Below are 20,678 nucleotides of genomic sequence, written 5' to 3'. Positions count from 1 at the left end.
TATCTGGTGTGCACTGGCTCCTCCCTCTATGCCCCTCCTCCAGACCTCAGTTAGGGAAACTGTGCCCGGAAGAGCTGACATTACAAGGAAAGGAAATTTGAATCCAGGGTAAGACTCATACCAGCCACACCAATCACACCGTACAACTTGTGATAACCTTACCCAGTTAACAGTATGAACAACAACTGAGCCTCACTCAACGGATGGCTCATAACAATAACCCTTAGTTAAGCAATAACTATATACACGTATTGCAGAAAGTCCGCACTTGGGACGGGCGCCCAGCATCCACTACGGACTACGAGAAATAGAATTACCGGTGAGTAAATTCTTATTTTCTCTGACGTCCTAGTGGATGCTGGGAACTCCGTAAGGACCATGGGGATTATACCAAAGCTCCCAAACGGGCGGGAGAGTGCGGATGACTCTGCAGCACCGAATGAGCAAACACAAGGTCCTCCTCAGCCAGGGTATCAAACTTGTAGAACTTTGCAAATGTGTTTGAACCCGACCAAGTAGCCGCTCGGCAAAGCTGTAGAGCAAACCTTCCTTGTGGAATGGGCTTTTACGGATTTTGGATGCGGCAATCCAGCCGCAGAATGAGCCTGCTGAATCGTGCTACAGATCCAGCGAGCAATAGTTTGCTTTGAAGCAGGAGCACCCAGCTTGTTGGGTGCATGCAAGATAAACAGCGAGACAGTCTTCCTGACTCCAGCCGTTCTGGAAACATATATTTTCAAAGCCCTGACTACGTCCAGCAACTTGGAGTCCTCCAAGTCCAGAGTAGCCGCAGGCACCACAATAGGTTGGTTCAAATGAAACGATGACACCACCTTTGGGAGAAATTGGGGACGAGTCCTCAATTCTGCCCTGTCCATATGGAAGATCAGATATGGGCTTTTACATGACAAAGCCGCCAATTCTGACACACGCCTAGCCGATGCCAAGGCCAACAGCATGACCACTTTCCACGTGAGATACTTTAGTTCCACGGTCTTAAGTGGCTCAAACCAGTGGGATTTCAGGAAATCCAACACAACGTTAAGATCCCAGGGTGCCACTGGTGGCACAAAAGGGGGCTGAATATGCAGCACTCCCTTAACAAACGTCTGAACCTCAGGCAGTGAAGCCAGTTCTTTTTGAAAGAAAATGGATAGGGCCGAAATCTGGACCTTTATGGACCCCAATTTTAGGTCCATGGTCACCCCTGACTGTAGGAAGTGCAGGAAACGACCCAGTTGGAATTCCTCTGTAGGGGCCATCCTGGCCTCACACCAAGCAACATATTTCCGCCATATACGGTGATAATGCTTTGCTGTCACGTCTTTCCTAGCCTTTATCAGCGTAGGAATAACTTCATCCGGAATGCCTTTTTCCGCTAAGATCCGGCGTTCAACCGCCATGCCGTCAAACGCAGCAGCGGTAAGTCTTGGAACAGACAGGGCCCTTGTTGCAGCAGGTCCTGTCTGAGAGGCAGAGGCCATGAGTCCTCTGTGCGCATTTCTTGCAGTTCCGGGTACCAAGTCCTTCTTGGCCAGTCCGGAACAATGAGTATTGTTCTTATTCCTCTCTTTCTTACTATTCTCAGTACCTTGGGTATGAGAGGAAGAGGAGGAAACACATATACCGACTGGTACACCCACGGTGTCACTAGGGCGTCCACAGCTATCGCCTGAGGGTCCCTTGACCTGGCGCAATATCTTTTTAGCTTTTTGTTGAGGCGGGACGCCGTCATGTCCACCTGTGGCAGGTCCCATCGGTTTGCAATCAGTTGGAAGACTTCTTGATGAAGTCCCCACTCTCCCGGGTGGAGGTCGTGTCTGCTGAGGAAGTCTGCTTCCCAGTTGTCCACTCCCGGAATGAACACTGCTGACAGTGCTTGGACGTGATTCTCCGCCCATCGAAGAATCTTTGTGACTTCCGCCATTGCCATCCTGCTTCTTGTGCCGCCCTGGCGGTTTACATGGGCGACCGCCGTGATGTTGTCTGACTGAATCAGCACTGGCCGGTTTTGAAGCAGGGGCTCTGCTTGACTCAGGGCGTTGTAAATTGCCCTTAATTCCAGTATATTTATGTGTAGAGAAGTCTCCAGACTTGACCACAGCCCTTGGAAGTTTCTTCCCTGAGTGACTGCCCCCCATCCTCGGAGGCTTGCATCCGTGGTCACCAGGACCCAGTCCTGTATGCCGAACCTGCGGCCCTCGAGAAGGTGAGCACTCTGCAGCCACCACAGAAGAGACACCCTGGCCCTCGGGGACAGGGTGATCAGCCGATGCATCTGAAGATGCGATTCGGACCACTTGTCCAACAGATCCCACTGAAAGATCCTCGCATGGAACCTGCCGAAGGGAATGGCTTCGTATGAAGCCACCATCTTTCCCAGGACTCGCGTGCAGTGATGCACCGATACCTGTTTTGGTTTCAGGAGGTCCCTGACCAGAGATGCTAATTCCTGGGCCTTCTCCACCGGGAGAAACACCTTCTTCTGTTCTGTGTCCAGAATCATGCCCAGGAAAAGCAGACGCGTCGTAGGAATGCTACGCTGATCAACAACTGCTCCCTGGACCTCGCCTTTATGAGGAGATCGTCCAAGTACGGGATAATTATAACTCCCTTCTGCCGAAGGAGTATCATCATTTCGGCCATTACCTTGGTAAATATTCTCGGTGCCGTGGACAGGCCAAACGGCAACGTCTGGAATTGGTAATGACAGTCCTGTACCACAAATCAGAGGTACTCCTGGTGAGGTGGGTAAATGGGGACATGCAAGTAAGCATCTTTGATGTCCAGCGACACCATAAAATCCCCCTCTTCCAGGCTTGCAATAACCGCTCTGAGTGATTCCATTTTGAACTTGAATTTCTTTATATAAGTGTTCAAGGATTTTAAATTCAGAATGGGTCTCACCGAACCGTCCGGTTTCGGTACCACAAACATTGTGGAATAGTAACCCCTTCCCTGTTGAAGGAGGGGGACCCTGATAATCACTTGCTGGAGGTACAGCTTGTGAATTGCCGCCAGCACTACCTCCCTTTCCATGGGGGAAGCTGGCAAGGCTGATTTGAGGTAACGGCGGGGGGGAGTCGCTTCGAATTCCAGCTTGTATCCCTGAGATACAATTTGTATAGCCCAGAGATCCACCTGTGAGCGAACCCACTGGTTGCTGAAGTTTCGGAGACGCGCCCCCACCGCACCTGGCTCCGCCTGTGGAGCCCCAACGTCATGCGGTGGACTTAGTGGAAGCAGGGGAGGACTTTTGTTCCTGGGAACTGGCTGCATGGTGCAGCTTCTTACCTCTACCCCTGCCTCTGGCAAGAAAGGATGCGCCCCTGACCCTCTTGCCTTTCTGGGAACGAAAGGACTGCATTTGATAATACGGTGCTTTCTTAGGCTGTGAGGAAACCTGAGGCAAGAAAGTCGACTTTCCAGCTGTCGCTGTAGACACGAGGTCCGACAGACCGTCCCCAAACAATTCCTCACCCTTATAAAGGCAAAACCTCCATGTGTTTTTTAGAATCAGCATCTCCTGTCCATTGCCGAGTCCATAAGACCCTCCTGGCAGAAATGGACATAGCATTAATTCTAGAGCCCAGCAGGCAAATGTCCCTCTGAGCATCCCGCATATATAAGACGACGTCTTTGATATGGCCCAGGGTTAGCAAAACAGTATCTCTGTCGAGGGAATCTATGTCGTTTAACAGAGTATCTGTCCATGCTGCTACAGCACTACACATCCAGGCTGAAGCAATAGCAGGTCTCAGTAGAGTACCAGAGTGTGTATACACTGACTTCAGGATAGCTTCCTGCTTTCTATCCGCAGGCTCCTTTAGGGCGGCCGTATCCTGAGACGGCAGGGCCACCTTTTTAGATAAGCGTGTCAGCACCTTGTCCACCCTAGGGGATGTCTCCCAACGTAACCTGTCCGTTGGCGGGAAAGGGTACGCCATCAGTAACCTCTTAGAAATCACTAATTTCTTATCAGGGGAACTCCACGCTTCTTCACACAATTCATTTAATTCATCAGATGGGGGAAAAGTCACTGGCTGCTTTTTCTCCCCAAACACATAAACCCTCTTGGTATTAACAGGGTTAATCTCAGAAATGTGTAATACATCTTTCATTGCAAAAATCATGTATCGGATGGCCTTGGTCATTTTAGACTGTAAATGTGCCTCATCATCGTCGATACTGGAGTCGGACTCCGTGTCGACATCTGTGTCAACCATCTGAGATAGAGGGCGTTTATGAGACCCTGACGGTTTCTGAGTCGCCTGGGCAGGCGCGGGCTGAGACCCCGGCTGTCCCAAGGCTGCAGCGTCATCAAACCTTTTATGTAAGGAGTTTACATTGTCATTTAAGACCTTCCACATATCCATCCAATCAGGTGTCGGCCCCGACGGGGGCGACACCACACTTATCTGCCCTTGCTCCGCCTCCACGTAACCTTCCTCATCAAACATGTCGACACAGCCGTACCGACACACCGCACACACACAGGGAATGCTCAGACTGAGGACAGGACCCCACAAAGTCCTTTGGGGAGACAGAGAGAGAGTATGCCAGCACACACCACAGCACTATATAACACAGGGATTTTCACTGATAATAAGTGATTTACCCAATAGCTGCTTTATATGTCTTATTTGCGCCTAAATTTATGTGCCCCCCCTCTCTTTTTAACCCGTCTTGTACCTGGATACTGCAGGGGAGCTGCTTCCAGCGGAGCTGTGAAGAGAAAATGGCGCTGGTGTGCTGAGGAAGAAGGCCCCGCCCCCTCAGTGGCAGGCTTCTGTCCCGCTTTCTGTGTAAAAAAATGGCGGGGTTTTTTACATATATACAGTGCCAGACTGTATATATGTATTTTTATGCCAAAGGTACTTCAATTGCAGCCCAGGGCACCCCCCCCCAGCGCCCTGCACCCTACAGTGACCGGAGTGTGTAAGTGTGCTGGGAGCAATGGCGCACAGCTGCGGTGCTGTGCGCTACCTTAATGAAGACAGGAGTCTTCAGCCGCCGATTTTGTCGTCTTCAAGCTTCTGTTCTTCTGGCTCTGCAAGGGGGACAGCGGCGCGGCTCCGGGAACGGACGATCGAGGACAGGTGCCTGTGTTCGAACCCTCTGGAGCTAATGGTGTCCAGTAGCTTAAGAAGCACAAACTAGCTGCAAGCAGGTAGGTTTGCTTCTCTCCCCTTAGTCCCACGTAGCAGTGAGTCTGTTGCCAGCAGAAGCTCACTGATAATAAGAAACCTAATAAATACTTTCTTTACTAGTAAGCTCAGGAGAGCCCACTAGGAGCACCCAGCTCTGGCCGGGCACAGATTCTAACTGAGGTCTGGAGGAGGGGCATAGAGGGAGGAGCAAGTGCACACCAGATAGTACCTAATCTTTTCTTTAGAGTCCCCAGTCTCCTGCGGAGCCCGTCTATTCCCCATGGTCCTTACAGAGTTCCCAGCATCCACTAGGACGTCAGAGAAATATGCATTATGGGGGTGATTCCAAGTTGATCGTAGATTTTGCAGGGCTACAATCATGACCATAGACATGCAGCACAGGGCTATCCCGCCCCGCATGTCAGTGCTGTGCACATGCCCACGGCATCAATTCACATTAAGGGGAGAGCTTGGAGCATGCCCAGCACCTCCGTAAAGTGCTGGGCATGCTCTCAAGATGTGACGCAGTGGGTGGGCACGCCCCCAAGATGCATCGCCGAGAGGGCCACACTACCCCTAATAGTGATGCTGGTGGTCCGTGCCCCCTCCGTGGCCAGCCACGCCCCCTTTTCAGACGCGCACGTCATTACTATGCCTGCACCATAGCACTCTCTCCTGCCCACATCCTATGAAACATATTTTTAATAACATGGCAAGTTTACATAAACAGTCAGTGTACTTGTATACTTTGAAAACCCTGAATCAAGCACTAACTGAGGTTTAATTTCATTTTAAAGCAAGTACTTTGCCAAATAGAACCCTTTTCAGGGTTTAGCAATATTTAATTATATTTATTGTAATCTTTAAGATGCTAACTTTTAGTTTATACATTTTAATTTAATCCTTGTGGTAAAATTTCCACTTTTGCTGAAATATGAATTAGTGACACAGTAAAGTCGCCATTATGTGTATAGGGTACATAGCTAGTGAAGTGCTACATTTTTGAGTACCTTAATAAATGAAAATTCTGGGCTGATTATGATTTGGAAGTAAAGCAAAAAAAGCAAGTAACTTTGTATCTGGAACAAACCATGTTGCAATGCAAGGGGAGCAAATCCTATATAGTAAAAGGCTAATGCTGCGCCTCACCTCTATGGATAGAACTGAAATGCTGCTCCATTCGAACGAGCACATCCACCGGCGCTAATATTATGTTGTTCAATCATGTTGATGGGATGGTAAGTAGTACATTTATATTTTCTGTGCAGGGTAAATCCTGGCTGCTTTGCATGTAGGCCACAAATGTTAGACAGCTCTATTTTTACAATGCAATTTAGATTTCAGTTTGGACATACCCCACCCAAATTGAACTCTCTCTGCACATGTTACAACTGCACCACTTGCAATGCAGTATGGCTTTGCCCAGGTGCGCAGTTATTGTTTTTTTGCTTTAATTCCAAATCAGAATCAGGCCTTGAATGCAATAGGGGATGGTCTTTACTTATTTGGACAACCCCACTTCTTCAAAAATCAGATTCCTATTATAAATACCAATGTGTGGTAGGACCTTACTTACCCGCATGCAATTTCTTTAGTGTCTCATAGGTGAAGAAACTGATTCCTGCATAGGGAATGACTCCTAGAATTGTGGGAGTGAAGCCTCGATACAGTGTCTTCAGACCCTCTTCTCTGGACATACGGATGAAGACATGGATGATGTTACTATACCTGCAATACAAAAAGTAGTGCAATTCATTAACTCTTTCTAGACAGTATTACACCTTGCACATTAAGGTGCTGATCTTGGGTCAGACAGATCTATATTCCGTGAAGTTGGGAATTTTGGGGCGGCAACTGGGCTGCAACAATGAGATCGCATGGAACCATCCTGTCTTGTAGGAGTGTCATGGATGTGTCACTGGAGTGTATGTAAAGATGTGTGTAATTCTGATTAATGTGTATGGGGCGGGAAGCCTATTACGGATGAATCTCTTGTAGCTAGCACGAGGATGGTGCAAGTGCAGATACTAATGTTGGAGGTTGCAGCGGCCGGCGAAAAATCAATGGACAACACAAGTTTCCACATGCAGATGTATGAACTCCTCATTTAGACCTACGAATTCTTGAATAAGCTTAAGGTAGTAAATCTGTCTTCTGTGGCTGCCCCAAACTACAGCCACTTTGAGTGCTATTCAGACTAAGGGGTATATTCAATAAGTCGGAAAGATGGCAGTTTCCGATTGATTGTGGTCGCGACCAATTCAATAGGGGGCCTTTTTTTCTTACAAGTTGGGAATTCTCGACTTGTCGGAAAGCTGTCTGAATACACGCGGATCGGCAGCTTCAGTCACTGAGCCGTGTGTATTGTCGGAAGTGCGACCAAACCAGACAGGTTTTAGCACCGTTTCCAACAAGGGACCTAATTCAGAGTTGATTGCAGCAGCAAATTGATTAGCCGGTTGGGTAAAACCATGTGCACTGCAGGGGAGGCAGATATAACATGTGCAGAGAGAGTTAGATTTGGGTGGGGTGTGTTCAAACTGAAATCTAAATTTCAGTGTAAAAATAAAGCAGCCAGTATTTACCCTGCACAAACAAAATAACCCACCCAAATCTAACTCTCTCGGCACATGTTATATCTGCCACACCTGCAATGCACATGGTTTTGCCCAACTGCTAACAAATTTGCTGCTGCGATCCACTCTGAATTACCCCCAATGTCAATACGACTTTAAAAAAAGTCGGATTGCCATTATCAGGAACGGGCCAAATCTGTCGGGTTTGGTAAATAGCAGATGCATATTATGTACACAGCGTGTGCCAGGGTGGAATAAAGATTTGCCCGGCTGAAGCAGGCCGGCGGCTGCCGCCGGGTGTGCTGGGAGTTGTAGTTTTCCCTCTCCCTCCTTCCAGCTGTATGTGATCCCGGGATCCTGCTGCTGCTCATGGACGGATCCGCATCAGCAAGTGGATTGCACACAGCCACCGCCGGAGCTGCAGTGTGACCCGCTGCGGGTCATCACATCGGGGCCGCACTAGGTACTGTACTGCTGGGATATTACCGATGCTCGGGGTGTAACGCGAAGGCTGCAGCGGTCCACCAGCTACTTTCCTAGAGACCCTGCTCCAACCCATATGGGTGAGCAGCAGCAGCGCGGGAAGGATGAGGACGCCCGGTCAGCACTGGTCTGTGTGGCAGCACGGAGGGGACTGGGGTGAGCAGCAGCGGTCAAATCTGACAGTCAGATTTGACAGTTTATTGAATAGTGCATTGTCGGATCCAAGGATCCGACTTGAATTGATTATACCCCCAAGGGACGTATTCATTTAGTGCTGTTTACTTCGGCTAGCGCATTCATTTAGTGCCGTTTTCTTCGGCTAGCCGAAAAAACTGCACTATTTCAACATCAGTATATTCAATTGTGGGCGTTTTTTTCCCATTTTTGAGTCACTTTTCGCCCATGCCTTTCAGGTTTTTTTGTGTGGAAGAATCGGCATGGGCGAAAATGGACCCAAAAATGGACAAAAACACCTGCAAATTTGCCAAAACACGTGGATCGGCGGCGATTTCGCTAATCCACGTGGTTTTCACCTGTTCCATTTTTTTTCAACCAGTCGAAAAAACGTCACAGGCATTGAAAAGGTCGAATGTAAATTCGACCTATAAACAGCCGAAAAGTGCAGTTTTTCATCTGGACGAAAGAACCGGCACTAAAGGGCAGTATCAATTGGGATGCGGTTAATTTACCTACAATAAAAATCCCGACGGTCAAAATATCGACAACCATTGACAGACGGTCAAAATCCCGACAAGGTCAAAATCCCAAATACAGAAAGGTAAAAAAGTTGACATGAGTTTTTCACTGAAACAGACTTGTTCATACTTTACCATCCCAGTGGGCCTGGTGGGGAAATATAGAAGTGTGCCGAGCGCAGTGAGGCACCGTGCCCGAGGCAAGGCGAGCAGTACACATATGCGGTGCCCATGTCAACATACAAAAAAACAATGAAAAACTTGTGTCGTGTCTCTTCAGGGGGCGTGTCTTGACTCTCCCAAGGACATGCAGGCTGGCACTGCAGCAGTGCAGGGTCACCGTGGGTTCTGCCCCCAGGGTACTCCGCTCTGTGTAACGGCACCAGTCGCACCGCCCTCCTTGCAATCCTTTTAATAGCAAGTGAATAGTGCAACCCTAAAATGTGATCAACTTCTGAAAAAGGGTGAAACAAAAATGTAGAAATTACAATCACTGGAAACGGACGGATTTTTCCATTTTACTATTTTTTTTTTTAACCAATTAAAACTCTGATATATCTGGCTTTTTACTCAGTTGTCACAGTAGTCATATGGTACCATCTACTGCATAAAAGCTGTAATCTTAGTCACCACTGACTGACTACTGCTTATTTTAGCACATAGGAAAAACATTTTCATTTTTGCCAAAAAGTCATAACTCACATCTCTTTTGGTGTTACAGCCATACGTGCACGAACAAGATCCAGAGGATAAGTCAGCATGGCAGCTGTTGTACCTGCGAGTGATCCTGCAAGGAGGCGAGGAATGGGAGTCAAAGCACTGGAGGAAAGGAAAAAAAAAAAAGCAAAGAACATTTTTTTAAAGACCATTGAAAGTGGTGTCTGATTTTGGGAAAACGCTATTAAGATATAAAAAACAATACACATGCACCCAAATTGCAAGCACAATTTCCACAGATTCGGAGCGCTGCTAGAAAAAATAGGATTTTAATACCTACCGGTAAATCCTTTTCTATTACTCCGTAGAGGATGCTTCAAGAACCATGGGGTTTAGACAGGATCCGCAGGAGACATGGGCACTTTAAGACTTTAAATAGGTGTGAACTGGCTCCTCCCTCTATGCCCCTTCTCCAGACTCCAGTTATAGGAACTGTGCCCAGGGAGACGGACATTTCGAGGAAAAGGATTTATTGTTAAACTAGGTGAGATACACACCAGCTCACACCACAAACACGCCGTACAACATGGCATTAGCAGAAAGTCCAGTCAACGGCATGAACAAAATCATCAACAGGCTGACCATAACCGAAACACAAACTTTGTGTAACACAAGCAATAACTATTAAACAAGTACTGCAGATAGTGTCCGCACAGGGATAGGCGCCCAACATCCTCTACGGACTAAGAGAAAGGATTTACCGGTGGGTATTAAAATCCTATTTTCTCATACGTCCTAGATGATGCTGGGGATGCTTCAAGAACCATGGGGTTTATACCAAAGCTCCAGAACGGGCGGGAGAGTGCGGATGACTCTGCAGCACCGATTGACCAAACAAGAGGTCCTCCTCAGCCAGGGTATCAAACTTGTAAAACTTCGCAAAGGTGTTTGATCCCGACCAAGTAGCAGCTCGGCAAAGCTGTAATGCCGAGACCCCTCGGGCACCTTTCTGGTAGAATGGGCCTTCACCGATTTCGGTAACGGCAATCCCGCCGTAGAATGAGCCTGCTGAATCGTATTACAGATCCAGCGTGCAATAGTCTGCTTGGAAGCAGGAGCCCCAATCTTGTTGGGAGCCTACAGGACAAACAGAGCCTCTGTTTTCCTTATCTGAGCCATTCTGGCGACATAGATTTTCAAAGCTCTGACCACATCAAGAGACTTCGATTCCGCCAAGGCGTCAGTAGCCACTGGCACCACAATAGGCTGGTTTACGTGAAACGTTTAAACCACTTTTGGCAGAAATTGCTGACAAGTTCTCAACTCCGCTCTATCTGCATGGAAGATTAAATAGGGGCTTTTGTGAGACAAAGCCGCCAATTCAGACACCCGTCTTGCGGATGTCAAGGCCAACAGCATGACTACTCTCCAAGTAAGGAATTTCAACTCAACCTTACGTAAAGGTTCAAACCAATGAGATTGCAGGAACTGCAACACCACATTAAGATCCCATGGTGCCACTGGGGGCACAAAGGGAGGTTGGATGTGCAGCACGCCTTTCACGAAGGTCTGAACTTCTGGAAGGGAGACCAATTCTTTCTGAAAGAAAATTGATAAGGCCGAAATTTGTACTTTAATGGAGCCTAACTTTAGGCCTGCATCCAAACCTGCTTGCCAAAAATGGAGCAAACGCCCCAGCTGAAATTATTCCATAGGAGCCTTCTTGGATTCACACCAAAACACATATTTCCTCCAAATACGGTGGTAATGCTTCGCAGTTACTGCTTTTCTAGCCTGAAGTAGTGTGGGAATGATTTCACTGGGAATACCCTTTCGGGCTAGGATTTGGCGTTCAACCGCCATGCCGTCAAACGCAGCAAGTCTTGATACACGCATGGTCCTTGCTGTAACAGGTCCTCTCGTAGAGGAAGAGGCCATGGATCTTCTATGAGTAATTCTTGAAGATCCGGATACCAGGCCCTCCTTGGCCAGTCCGTAACAATGAGTATCACCTGAACCCTTGTTCTTCTTATGATCTTTATCACCTTTGGAATGAGTGGAAGCGGAGGGAGCACATAGACAGACTGAAACACCCATGGTGTCACCAGGGCGTCCACCGCTATTGCTTGAGGGTCCCTCGACCTGGAACAATATCTCTGAAGTTTCTTGTTGAGGCGAGACACAATCATGTCTATTTGAGGAATTCCCCAACGACTTGTCACTTCTGCAAAGACCTCTTGATGAAGACCCCACTCTCCTGGATGGAGATCGTGTTTGCTGAGGAAGTCTGCTTCCCAGTTGTCCACTCCTGGAATGAAGACTGATGACAGAGCGCTTGCATGTTTCTCTGCCCAGCGAAGAACTTTTGTGGCTCTGCTCTTTGTTCCACCCTGGCGGTTTATGTACGCCACTGCTGTTATGTTGTCTGACTGAATCAAGACAGGCAGACCGCGAAGAAGATGTTCCGCTTGCAGAAGGCCGTTGTAAATGGCCCTTAATTCCAGAATGTTTATGTGCAGACAAGCTTCCTGGCTTGACCATTTTCCCTGGAAATTTTCCCCCTGTGTGACTGCTCCCCAGCCTCTGAGACTTGCATCTGTGGTCAGCAGGATCCAATCCTGAATCCCAAACCTGCGTTCCTCTAGGAGGTGAGAACTGTGCAGCCACCACAGGAGAGAGATTCTGGTCCTGGAAGATAGGATTATTTTCCGGTGCATGTGCAGGTGAGACCCGGACCACTTGTCCAACAGGTCCCACTGAAATACCCTGGCATGGAACCTGCCAAACTGAATGGCCTCGTAGGCCGCCACTATCTACCCCAGCAACCGAGTGCATTGAAGAATCGACACTCTTGCCGGTTTCAGAATCTGTTTGACCATGTTCTGTATTTCCAGAGCCTTTTCCACCGGAAGAAAGACTCTCTGTAATTCTGTATCCAGAATCGTACCCAAGAATGACAGCCGTGTTGTCGGAACCAATTGTGATTTTGGCAAGTTTAGGAGCCAACCACGTTGTTGCAGAATTGTCAGGGAGAGCGTAACGTTTTTCAGTAATTGCTCCTTGGATCTCGCCTTTATCAGGAGATCGTCCAAGTACGGGATAATTGTTATCATTTCCGCCATAACCTTGGTGAAAATCCTCAGAGCCGTGGACAGACCAAACGGCAACGTCTGAAATTGGTAATGACAATCCTGAACAGCATACCTCAGATAAGCCTGATGTGGAGGATATATGGGGACGTGGAAGTAGGCATCCTTTATGTCGACCGACACCATAAAATCCCCCTCCTCCAGCCTGGAGATCACTGCTCGGAGAGATTCCTTCTTGAATTTGAATTTTTTTAGATAGAAATTGAGGGATTTTAGGTTCAGAATCGGTCTGACTGAGCCATCCGGCTTCGGGACCACGAACAGGCTCGAATAAAAGCCTTCCCCCTGTTGTGACGGGGGTACCGTGACAATGACTTGATTTTGACACAGCTTTAGTATTGCAGCGCAGACTACCTCCCTTTCTGAAAGAGAAGCTGGCAAGGCCGATTTGAGAAATCGGTGAGGGGGCACGTCTTGAAACTCCAATTTGTACCCTTGGGCTACTATTTCCAATACCCAAGGATTCAGGGCCGAGCGAACCCAGACCTGACTGAAGAGTCGGAGACGTGCCCCCACCGGTGTGGACTCCCGCAGAGGAGCTCCAGCGTCATGCGGTGGATTTGGTAGAAGCCGGGGAGGACTTCTGCTCTTGGGAACTTGCCACAGCCTGTGACCTTTTTCCCCTTCCTCTTGCAGCAAGGCAGACCCTCGTCCTTTTTTGTATTTATTGGGCCGAAAGGACTGCATCTGATAGTGTGGCGTTTTCTTTTGTTGTGCAGGGACACAAGGTAGAAACGATGACTTACCCGCGGTAGCCGTAGAAACCAGGTCAGCGAGGCCGTCACCAAACAAGACACCACCTTTATACGGCAGAGACTCAATAGCCTTCTTAGAGTCAGCATCAGCATTCCATTGATGAATCCACAATGCCCTCCTAGCAGAGACTGCCATGGCATTGGCCCTTGATCCCAAAAGGCCAATATCCCTCGCAGCTTCCTTTACATAGGCTGCAGCGTCCCTGATATGACCCAGTGTCAAAAGAACGCTATCCCTGTCCAGGGAATCTATATCAGATGACAAGTTATCTGCCCACTTTTCAATATCGCTACTCACCAATGCCGATGCAACGGCAGGCCTGAGCAGCGCACCTGTAGCGACATAAATGGATTTTAGTGTATTTTCCTGCTTACGATCCGCAGGATCCTTTAGGGCTGCTGTGTCAGGAGATGGAAGCGCCACCTTTTTGGACGGACGCGATAGAGTTTTGTCCACCATGGGGGCTGACTCCCACTTTTTCCTGTCCGCAGAGGGGAACGGATATGCCACCGGAATTCTCCTGGGAACCAGTAACTTCTTATCATGATTTTCCCAAGCTTTTTCAAAAAGAGCGTTCATTTCATGAGAGGGAGGAAACGTCACCTCAGGTTTCTTTCCCTTAAACATACAGACCCTAGTATCAGGAACAGCAGGGTCTTCCGTGATATGTAATACGTCTTTTATCGCCACAATCATGTACTGAATGCTCTTAGCCAGTTTAGGATTCAATCTGGCATCACTATAGTCGACACTGGAATCAGATTCCGTGTCGGTATCTGTAGCCGCTATCTGGGTAAATGAACGCTTCTGTGACCCCAAAGGGGGTCTGATCTTGTGATAATGCATCCTCCATGGATTTTCTCCATGTCTGGTTCTGAGACTCAGATTATTCTAATCTCTTATTTAAATCGAGCCACATCTGGATTCAAAACATTTACCCGATCAGCCGTCGGCAGTGCCGACACGGTCACTCCCACAGTCTTTTCTGTCCCCACTCCAGCCTCCTCCTGGGGAGAGCACTCAGCCTCAGACATGTCGACACACGCGTACTGACACCCGCGACCACACTGGGCTATAGGGCACAGACCCACAGTAAAGCCTATCAGAGAAACATAGAGGGAGTTTGCCAGCTCACAACCCAGCGCCTATCCCGGTACTGAAACTTATATACAATGCCTCAGGCCCGATAGCGCTTTTATAATTATTAAAACAGCACCAAATTTACTGTCCCCCCCCCCCCCCCGTTTTGCACCCTGTTACTTGGACAGTAGTGTAGGAGGCCATGACCAGCGTTTCTGCAGCTCCGTGAAGAGAAAATGGCACTGATTAGAGCTGTGAGGGCTAAGCCACGCCCCCTTAATGGTGCGCTTCGGTCCAGCTAATTTTCATATTCATACTGGCGGGGGTCTGGATATAGTGCCAAAGCACTGTATTCCTCTTTTGCCAGTTATTTATAAGATATTATGCTGCCCAGGGCGCCCCCCATGTGCCCTGCACCCTGTAGTGCCGCTATGTGTGTGGGAGCATGGCGCGCAGCGCGGCCGCTGCACGGCACCTCAAAGACACTGAAGTCTTCTGCCGTCACTGAAGTTTTCTGATCTTCTTTTACTCACCCGTCTTCTGACTGCTGGCTCTGCAAGGGGGGGGGGGGGGGGGGGGGGGGGGGATGACGGCGCGGCTCCGGGAACGAGCATCTAGGCGTACCTAGCGATCAGACCCTCTGGAGCTAATGGTGTCCAGTAGCCTAAGAAGCAGAGCCTTGAAACTCACAGAAGTAGGTCTGCGTCTCTCCCCTCAGTCCCATGATGCAGGGAGCCTGTTGCCAGCAGGTCTCCCTGAAAATAATAAACCAAAAGTCTTTTTTTAGAGAAACTCAGTAGAGCTCCCCTGTGTGTGACCAGTCTCCCTGGGCACAGAATCTAACTGGAGTCTGGAGGAGGGGCATAGAGGGAGGAGCCAGTTCACACCCATTTAAAGTCTTAAAGTGCCCATGTCTCCTGCAGATCCAGTCTATACCCCATGGTTCTTGAAGCATCCCCAGCATCCTCTAGGACGTATGAGAAATAAAAATATCTTAACGTAATAAACCTAAAAATCATTAGCACATGTATAGCTATCTACACTGTATATAACGTTAATCAATGTTCTGAGGAATGACTTAAGGGGGGTACACACAGAGCGATGTTCACTTCATTTCTAAGCAATCTGACTAGATTGCTTACAAATTAAAAACACGTCGCTCTGTGTGTAGGTGTGCCGGCAACAGCGATGCGCGGCCCCGTGCGTCGCTATTGCCGGCTCTAGATTGGGCATGCATGCATGCCCAATCTAGTGAGACTAGTAATTTCACCGCTGAGTGAAATAAGCGGTCCTCCGTCCCCCTCGCTCGGGGGAAGAGATGTGTGCTGAGCGGTCTGTGATAGATCGCTTAGCACACATCTCCCGTATATACCCCCCCATTACTCTATAAGCATTTACAGATTAGCAGTGTGATCATAGAATAATGAACAAGTTGGAGACCTAATTACTTTGTTCATATCTACTTTATTTAAGCAGTTTGCATGACAACTAAATTGGAGGATTAAATTAGTTTACTTAAACAGGAATTTAGAAGTAAGTGAATTATGGTTTGAACAATCCTTACAGCAGTGAATGTCAGCCTTTTTAACTTGAGGCACAATAGACAAGATCTCAAAATTGCCAAGGTACACCTGCATCATTTGCGCACACTAACTAGCATTGCCCATATAAACAACTGAATTCCCTTCATCCCCCACAAAAAAAAATACCAAGCACATTGTCACTCATTTAATAAAAAACATACACATTGTGCCCTCTCTCAAAATAAAGGAGGAGCTGCTGCAGCATTTCAGAAACTGGAGTGGCAAGAGCCTCAGCCACAGCAGTGAGCAGAGAGAACTGTGTTAACTGCCTGCATCTAAGACACCTGGAAGTACCAAGCACTGCCTGGACCCAAAGTTAAAAGTTGAAATGGCGGTGGCTGCGAACTGGTGGGCATCTCGGCGCCATACTTGAGAACCGCCTGCAGCGCAGTGATTAAAAAATGCTGCTATAAAGACATTAATACAGCAAATTATCTGTAGTTTCATTTGAACACTAATATAAATCTAGAAGATACAAACAGAAAATAAACTCTCTCTGAGAAATGGATCCAATTGTGAGAAAACTAAAACGCTAACTATAGCTAATAGTGATTTGTTTATACAAATGCTATTATTGAAAAGTCCTAAAATATCTAGTACAGGTTGAGTATCCCATATCCAAATATTCCGAAATACGGAATATTCCGAAATACGGACTTTTTTGAGTGAGAGCGAGATAATGAAACCTTTGTTTTTTGATGGCTCAGTGTACACAAACTTTGTTTAATACACAAAGTTATTAAAAAGATTGTATTAAATGACCTTCAGGTTGTGTTTCTAAGGTGTATATGAAACCTAAATGAATTGTGTGAATGTAGACACACTTTGTTTAATGCACAAAGTTATAAAAAATATTGGCTAAAATTACCTTCAGGCTGTGTGTATAAGGTGTATATGTAACATAAATGTATTCTGTGCTTAGATTTAGGTCCCATCACCATGATATCTCATTATGGGATGCAATTATTCCAAAATACGGAAAAATCCCATATCCAAAATACCTCTGGTCCCAAGCATTTTGGATAAGGGATACTCAACCTGTATCGACATACAAAACCCTCCCACAATACAGAATGAAGTACCAAGCGATGTTATTCATGGTTTCAAAAAGCTGTTGTGTCTGTGGAGTCCAATCATCCTTAGGAGTCCCCTGTAAGGTGAAGGTGATCATAGGACTAACAACTCTTGAGAAATGTATTTAATGAAGATACACTCCACAAACCCTCAGATTGCCTTGATCCTTCAGGGTAACAGCCAACTGAGTACAACAGAGATCTTATACTGTTCCATTTCTATGCCCTGTACTAAAATAATGTGTCCCAGGAAGCTCAACCCGGGATTGGTTGGAGGGAACACTTTGCCATCTTGGCAAACAACTGTGATGTTTCTCAAGCATGCTGGAAAAAAAACAAAAGGATATCATCCAATTAGATGAGAACTGATGTCTTCACTAGGTGACTAAAAAGGGAATTGTAAATAGGATTGGTTGACCGTTGGGTAATTGCATATCGCTGCTGGTGAGCTAATAGGATATGGTCAGTAGCTGGCTGTTTTTGCTAAAGAGACACTCCTGAATTCAGCCCTCTAGATGCAAGTGGCAAAGAATCTCGCCAGGGAGGTAAAAAGATAAGTGAGCTTGTCTATAATGGATCCTGGCAATTCTCTCTGAAAGGAGGTGAGAAGAGACTGACCATTCCATCCAGTCTCTGCTCTGGCAATCTGAAATTTAATGGCATACAAGGCGAGTGAGCGACCACATTGCTCTGGCCAGTCTTGCAAAGGCTTTAGCTGTGAGACCCAGAAAGTGAAAAATCAGTTTCAGTGTAGCCAAAAACCCCTTGCTCGGTCCCATCAAGGACTGTCCTTCTTGCGGCGTGGTGTGGCCTAGACTAAAGCCTGGCCACTCAGCAGGAAGATGACATGTCTCACTTATTTCTGTTCTTTGGTATATAATGCTACTTGTAGCTTAAATTGTAAGCAAATCTAGATCAGGAATCTTCTGCTTCAAGGTTACGTACAAAATGCAGAGTGCAGCAATTTTACACTCCTAGACAAAACTGAGCACCTTCTGTCATTAGTACTATTTGCTTCAGGAGCAATTTTACGCTTTTGATGAAACTGTTGTCTTATGGCAGAGAAACACCTAAAAAGTAACTGACTTTCCATCACCACAGGGATATTACATAATTATACTTGTAAAGTTAAATTGGGATTGCTTTTTCGGCATATGAATTATTCCCTTCATTCTGAGATTGACAACCGGACAGAAAGCCTGCACGAGAGTAGTGGGATTTACCCATCACTTTTTAGCGAGGGATTGCTTACAAGTATAAGTTCTGCAGTTTCACAGGATACCGGGGCTAATTCAGTAAGGATAGCAAATTCTGCTAATCAGCAGAATTTGCTATCCGTTTGCTCGCATGCTGGGGGCCGCCCAGCATACTGACCGGCGCCTCCCCCCCTTCAACAAGCAGAAATTGCGATCGCTTCGCAATTTCTACTTGTCAGCAGAAAAATTCAGGATGACTCCTTAGCTGCGGCCGCAGGATTCCTGGCGCCATCTTACCTGTCATGGCGGCTGTGTGTGACATCACACAGCCCCCACGAACACGCACCCGTTCGCGCCGCATCGCCCACCGTTCGGGTCGCCCCAGCAACGCTCCGTCTCCTCCCTGGAAATGGAGCGTTGCTGCCCCACCCCCCTGCAGGCAGAGGCAATCGCTTTTTCTGCCCCCCCCCCCGTCTGCAGAAAGTGCGGCCGCATGCGCCCACGGGGCCATTGTAAAAATTCCGGTTGGATCGCGATTTAACCTGAATTAGCCCCACCACCTTCTAGCACTACCAAAATATATTCTATACACTATAGCTAACCCACGATATTGTAGAGTATCTCTTTTGACAAGCAGTTTCTTTTTTTTGCACAATTTGATTGTGAACTAAAGATTACAATTTAATTTAATCGTGAACTAAATATTAATCCCTATGGTTGTTTATCTTAAACATAAGAAGACATTTAAAGTCCTAGTAGAGGAACACAATTCCAATCTCATTCATTCAAAGATTGGTAGGATTGTGGGTTTTCTAGAGGCTGCATGCAGGTAAGGTATATTAGACCTAACTGACTCCACCTGCAGCAAAATGCAGAGTGCTGGAAGTAAAAAAAAAGTGGAAAGTTGTCAGCGTTGGTGAATTGTCATTTATAGCTTTATAGCAGAGTATCTTAGAGTGCCTTTTTCACATCTAAAAATATTTAGACACACTGGGTGAGATTCAAATGTTTAAAAAGTCAGTTGGGAGTCTGTTTTTTCCTATCTAATAAACAGAAAAAACAGACACCCAACCGACTTTTCAAGCATTTGAATTCCACCCATTGATTTGCTTTTCAAATACTGCATCTGTAGCAAGTCATTCCCCAGAGCCTAAGGCTGAAGCCACACATAGTTTAGCAGGTCCCACTGCTTGGCCTGCACATGGTATTCTATGCGGCCGTCTACATATATCTTGATGTACAACACATACATTTTAATCTATGTAAGTACACAGTGCCGTAGAACCGCAAACCCACCTGCCGGAAGCTTGCAGTATTGAAAGCAGGAAGTCTGACTGGCTCAGAAGTAACTACAGATCCTATTTGTCAGCATCCTGCTAAATCCCAATATGTGGCCTCATGTGTGAACCCAAGAAGGTGTATCCTGCCAAACAGGTCCTGTTCTGCTGCACATTGCTAAACCGCTATGTGTGGCCCCAGCCTAAGGCTAGGGCCACACATATCGGCCAAGCGGGTCCCGCTGAATAGGACCCGCTTGGCCAGGAGGGGGGTTCTGTGTGCACACGGATCCTGTTCTGCGGCCAGTGACACAGGGGATTTCAATGGAACACAGTGCGGCACGGCCGCACTGTGTGAACTCATACACTAAATTGTATGTGTTCACATTGAAATCCCGCCGTCCTGTCATCCGGTTCAACTGCAGTATGCGGCGGTTGGATCCGGCTGCGGCGGGACTGCCGCACATGTGTGGGTTCCTTCCGTCCAAGCGGGTCCTTGGCCGCTATGTGTGGCCCTAGCCTAAGCGTCATGTTACCAATGTTTACCCTTGACTGTCAGGATACATAGCGCCTTAGAGAATAGCCTTATATATGATACATTTTTTAGAATAAATAATAAGCGCATTTAAATCAACATCTCTTCAACTATCAGAGATCTAAATGTTGCCAAGGATCTGCATAATTAATGAAAGGTATGAAGGGGAGGTTACTTTCTTACACAGACAGCTATTAGACAGCTTCAGGCTCTTACTATTCAGCACCTTATACATTAACAAACTGCTCTTCGGATTTAATATCAACCAGGTTTTCAATGTGGACAGAATCTGGTGCCAAGCAGATGGGGGTGACTTCACCCAAAGTGAAGGCAGATATGGCATATCTGAAACACAGACTAAGTGACACCTACTTAGATTGCGTAAAAAATAAAATAAAAGAAGACAAGATTAAACTAATTAAAAACTGCAAGGATTCCAGCCTCCTGGAGCAATCTAGACCATAACAT

The 20,678-nt window shown here is 47.1% G+C and overlaps 1 protein-coding gene across 3 annotated transcripts in view; it reads right to left on the bottom strand.

The window, feature by feature from the left end:
• Positions 1–20,678, bottom strand: part of SLC25A42 (solute carrier family 25 member 42) — a 134,650-nt gene that overhangs the window by 54,012 nt on the left and 59,960 nt on the right. For all 3 annotated transcript variants that reach the window (XM_063914546.1, XM_063914545.1, XM_063914544.1), the window contains exons 6-7: positions 9,607–9,723; positions 6,727–6,878 (exon numbers count right to left, since the gene is read on the bottom strand). In XM_063914546.1, coding sequence (XP_063770616.1) covers positions 6,727–6,878; positions 9,607–9,723 — 269 coding nt within the window. The remainder of the gene's footprint in view (positions 1–6,726; positions 6,879–9,606; positions 9,724–20,678) is intronic.

The sequence above is a fragment of the Pseudophryne corroboree genome, chromosome 1 (genome assembly GCF_028390025.1).
Source record: "Pseudophryne corroboree isolate aPseCor3 chromosome 1, aPseCor3.hap2, whole genome shotgun sequence".
Lineage (NCBI taxonomy): Eukaryota > Metazoa > Chordata > Amphibia > Anura > Myobatrachidae > Pseudophryne > Pseudophryne corroboree.
The sequence above is the reverse complement of the archived record's forward strand: the minus strand, read 5'-3'. Positions and strand labels throughout refer to the sequence as shown.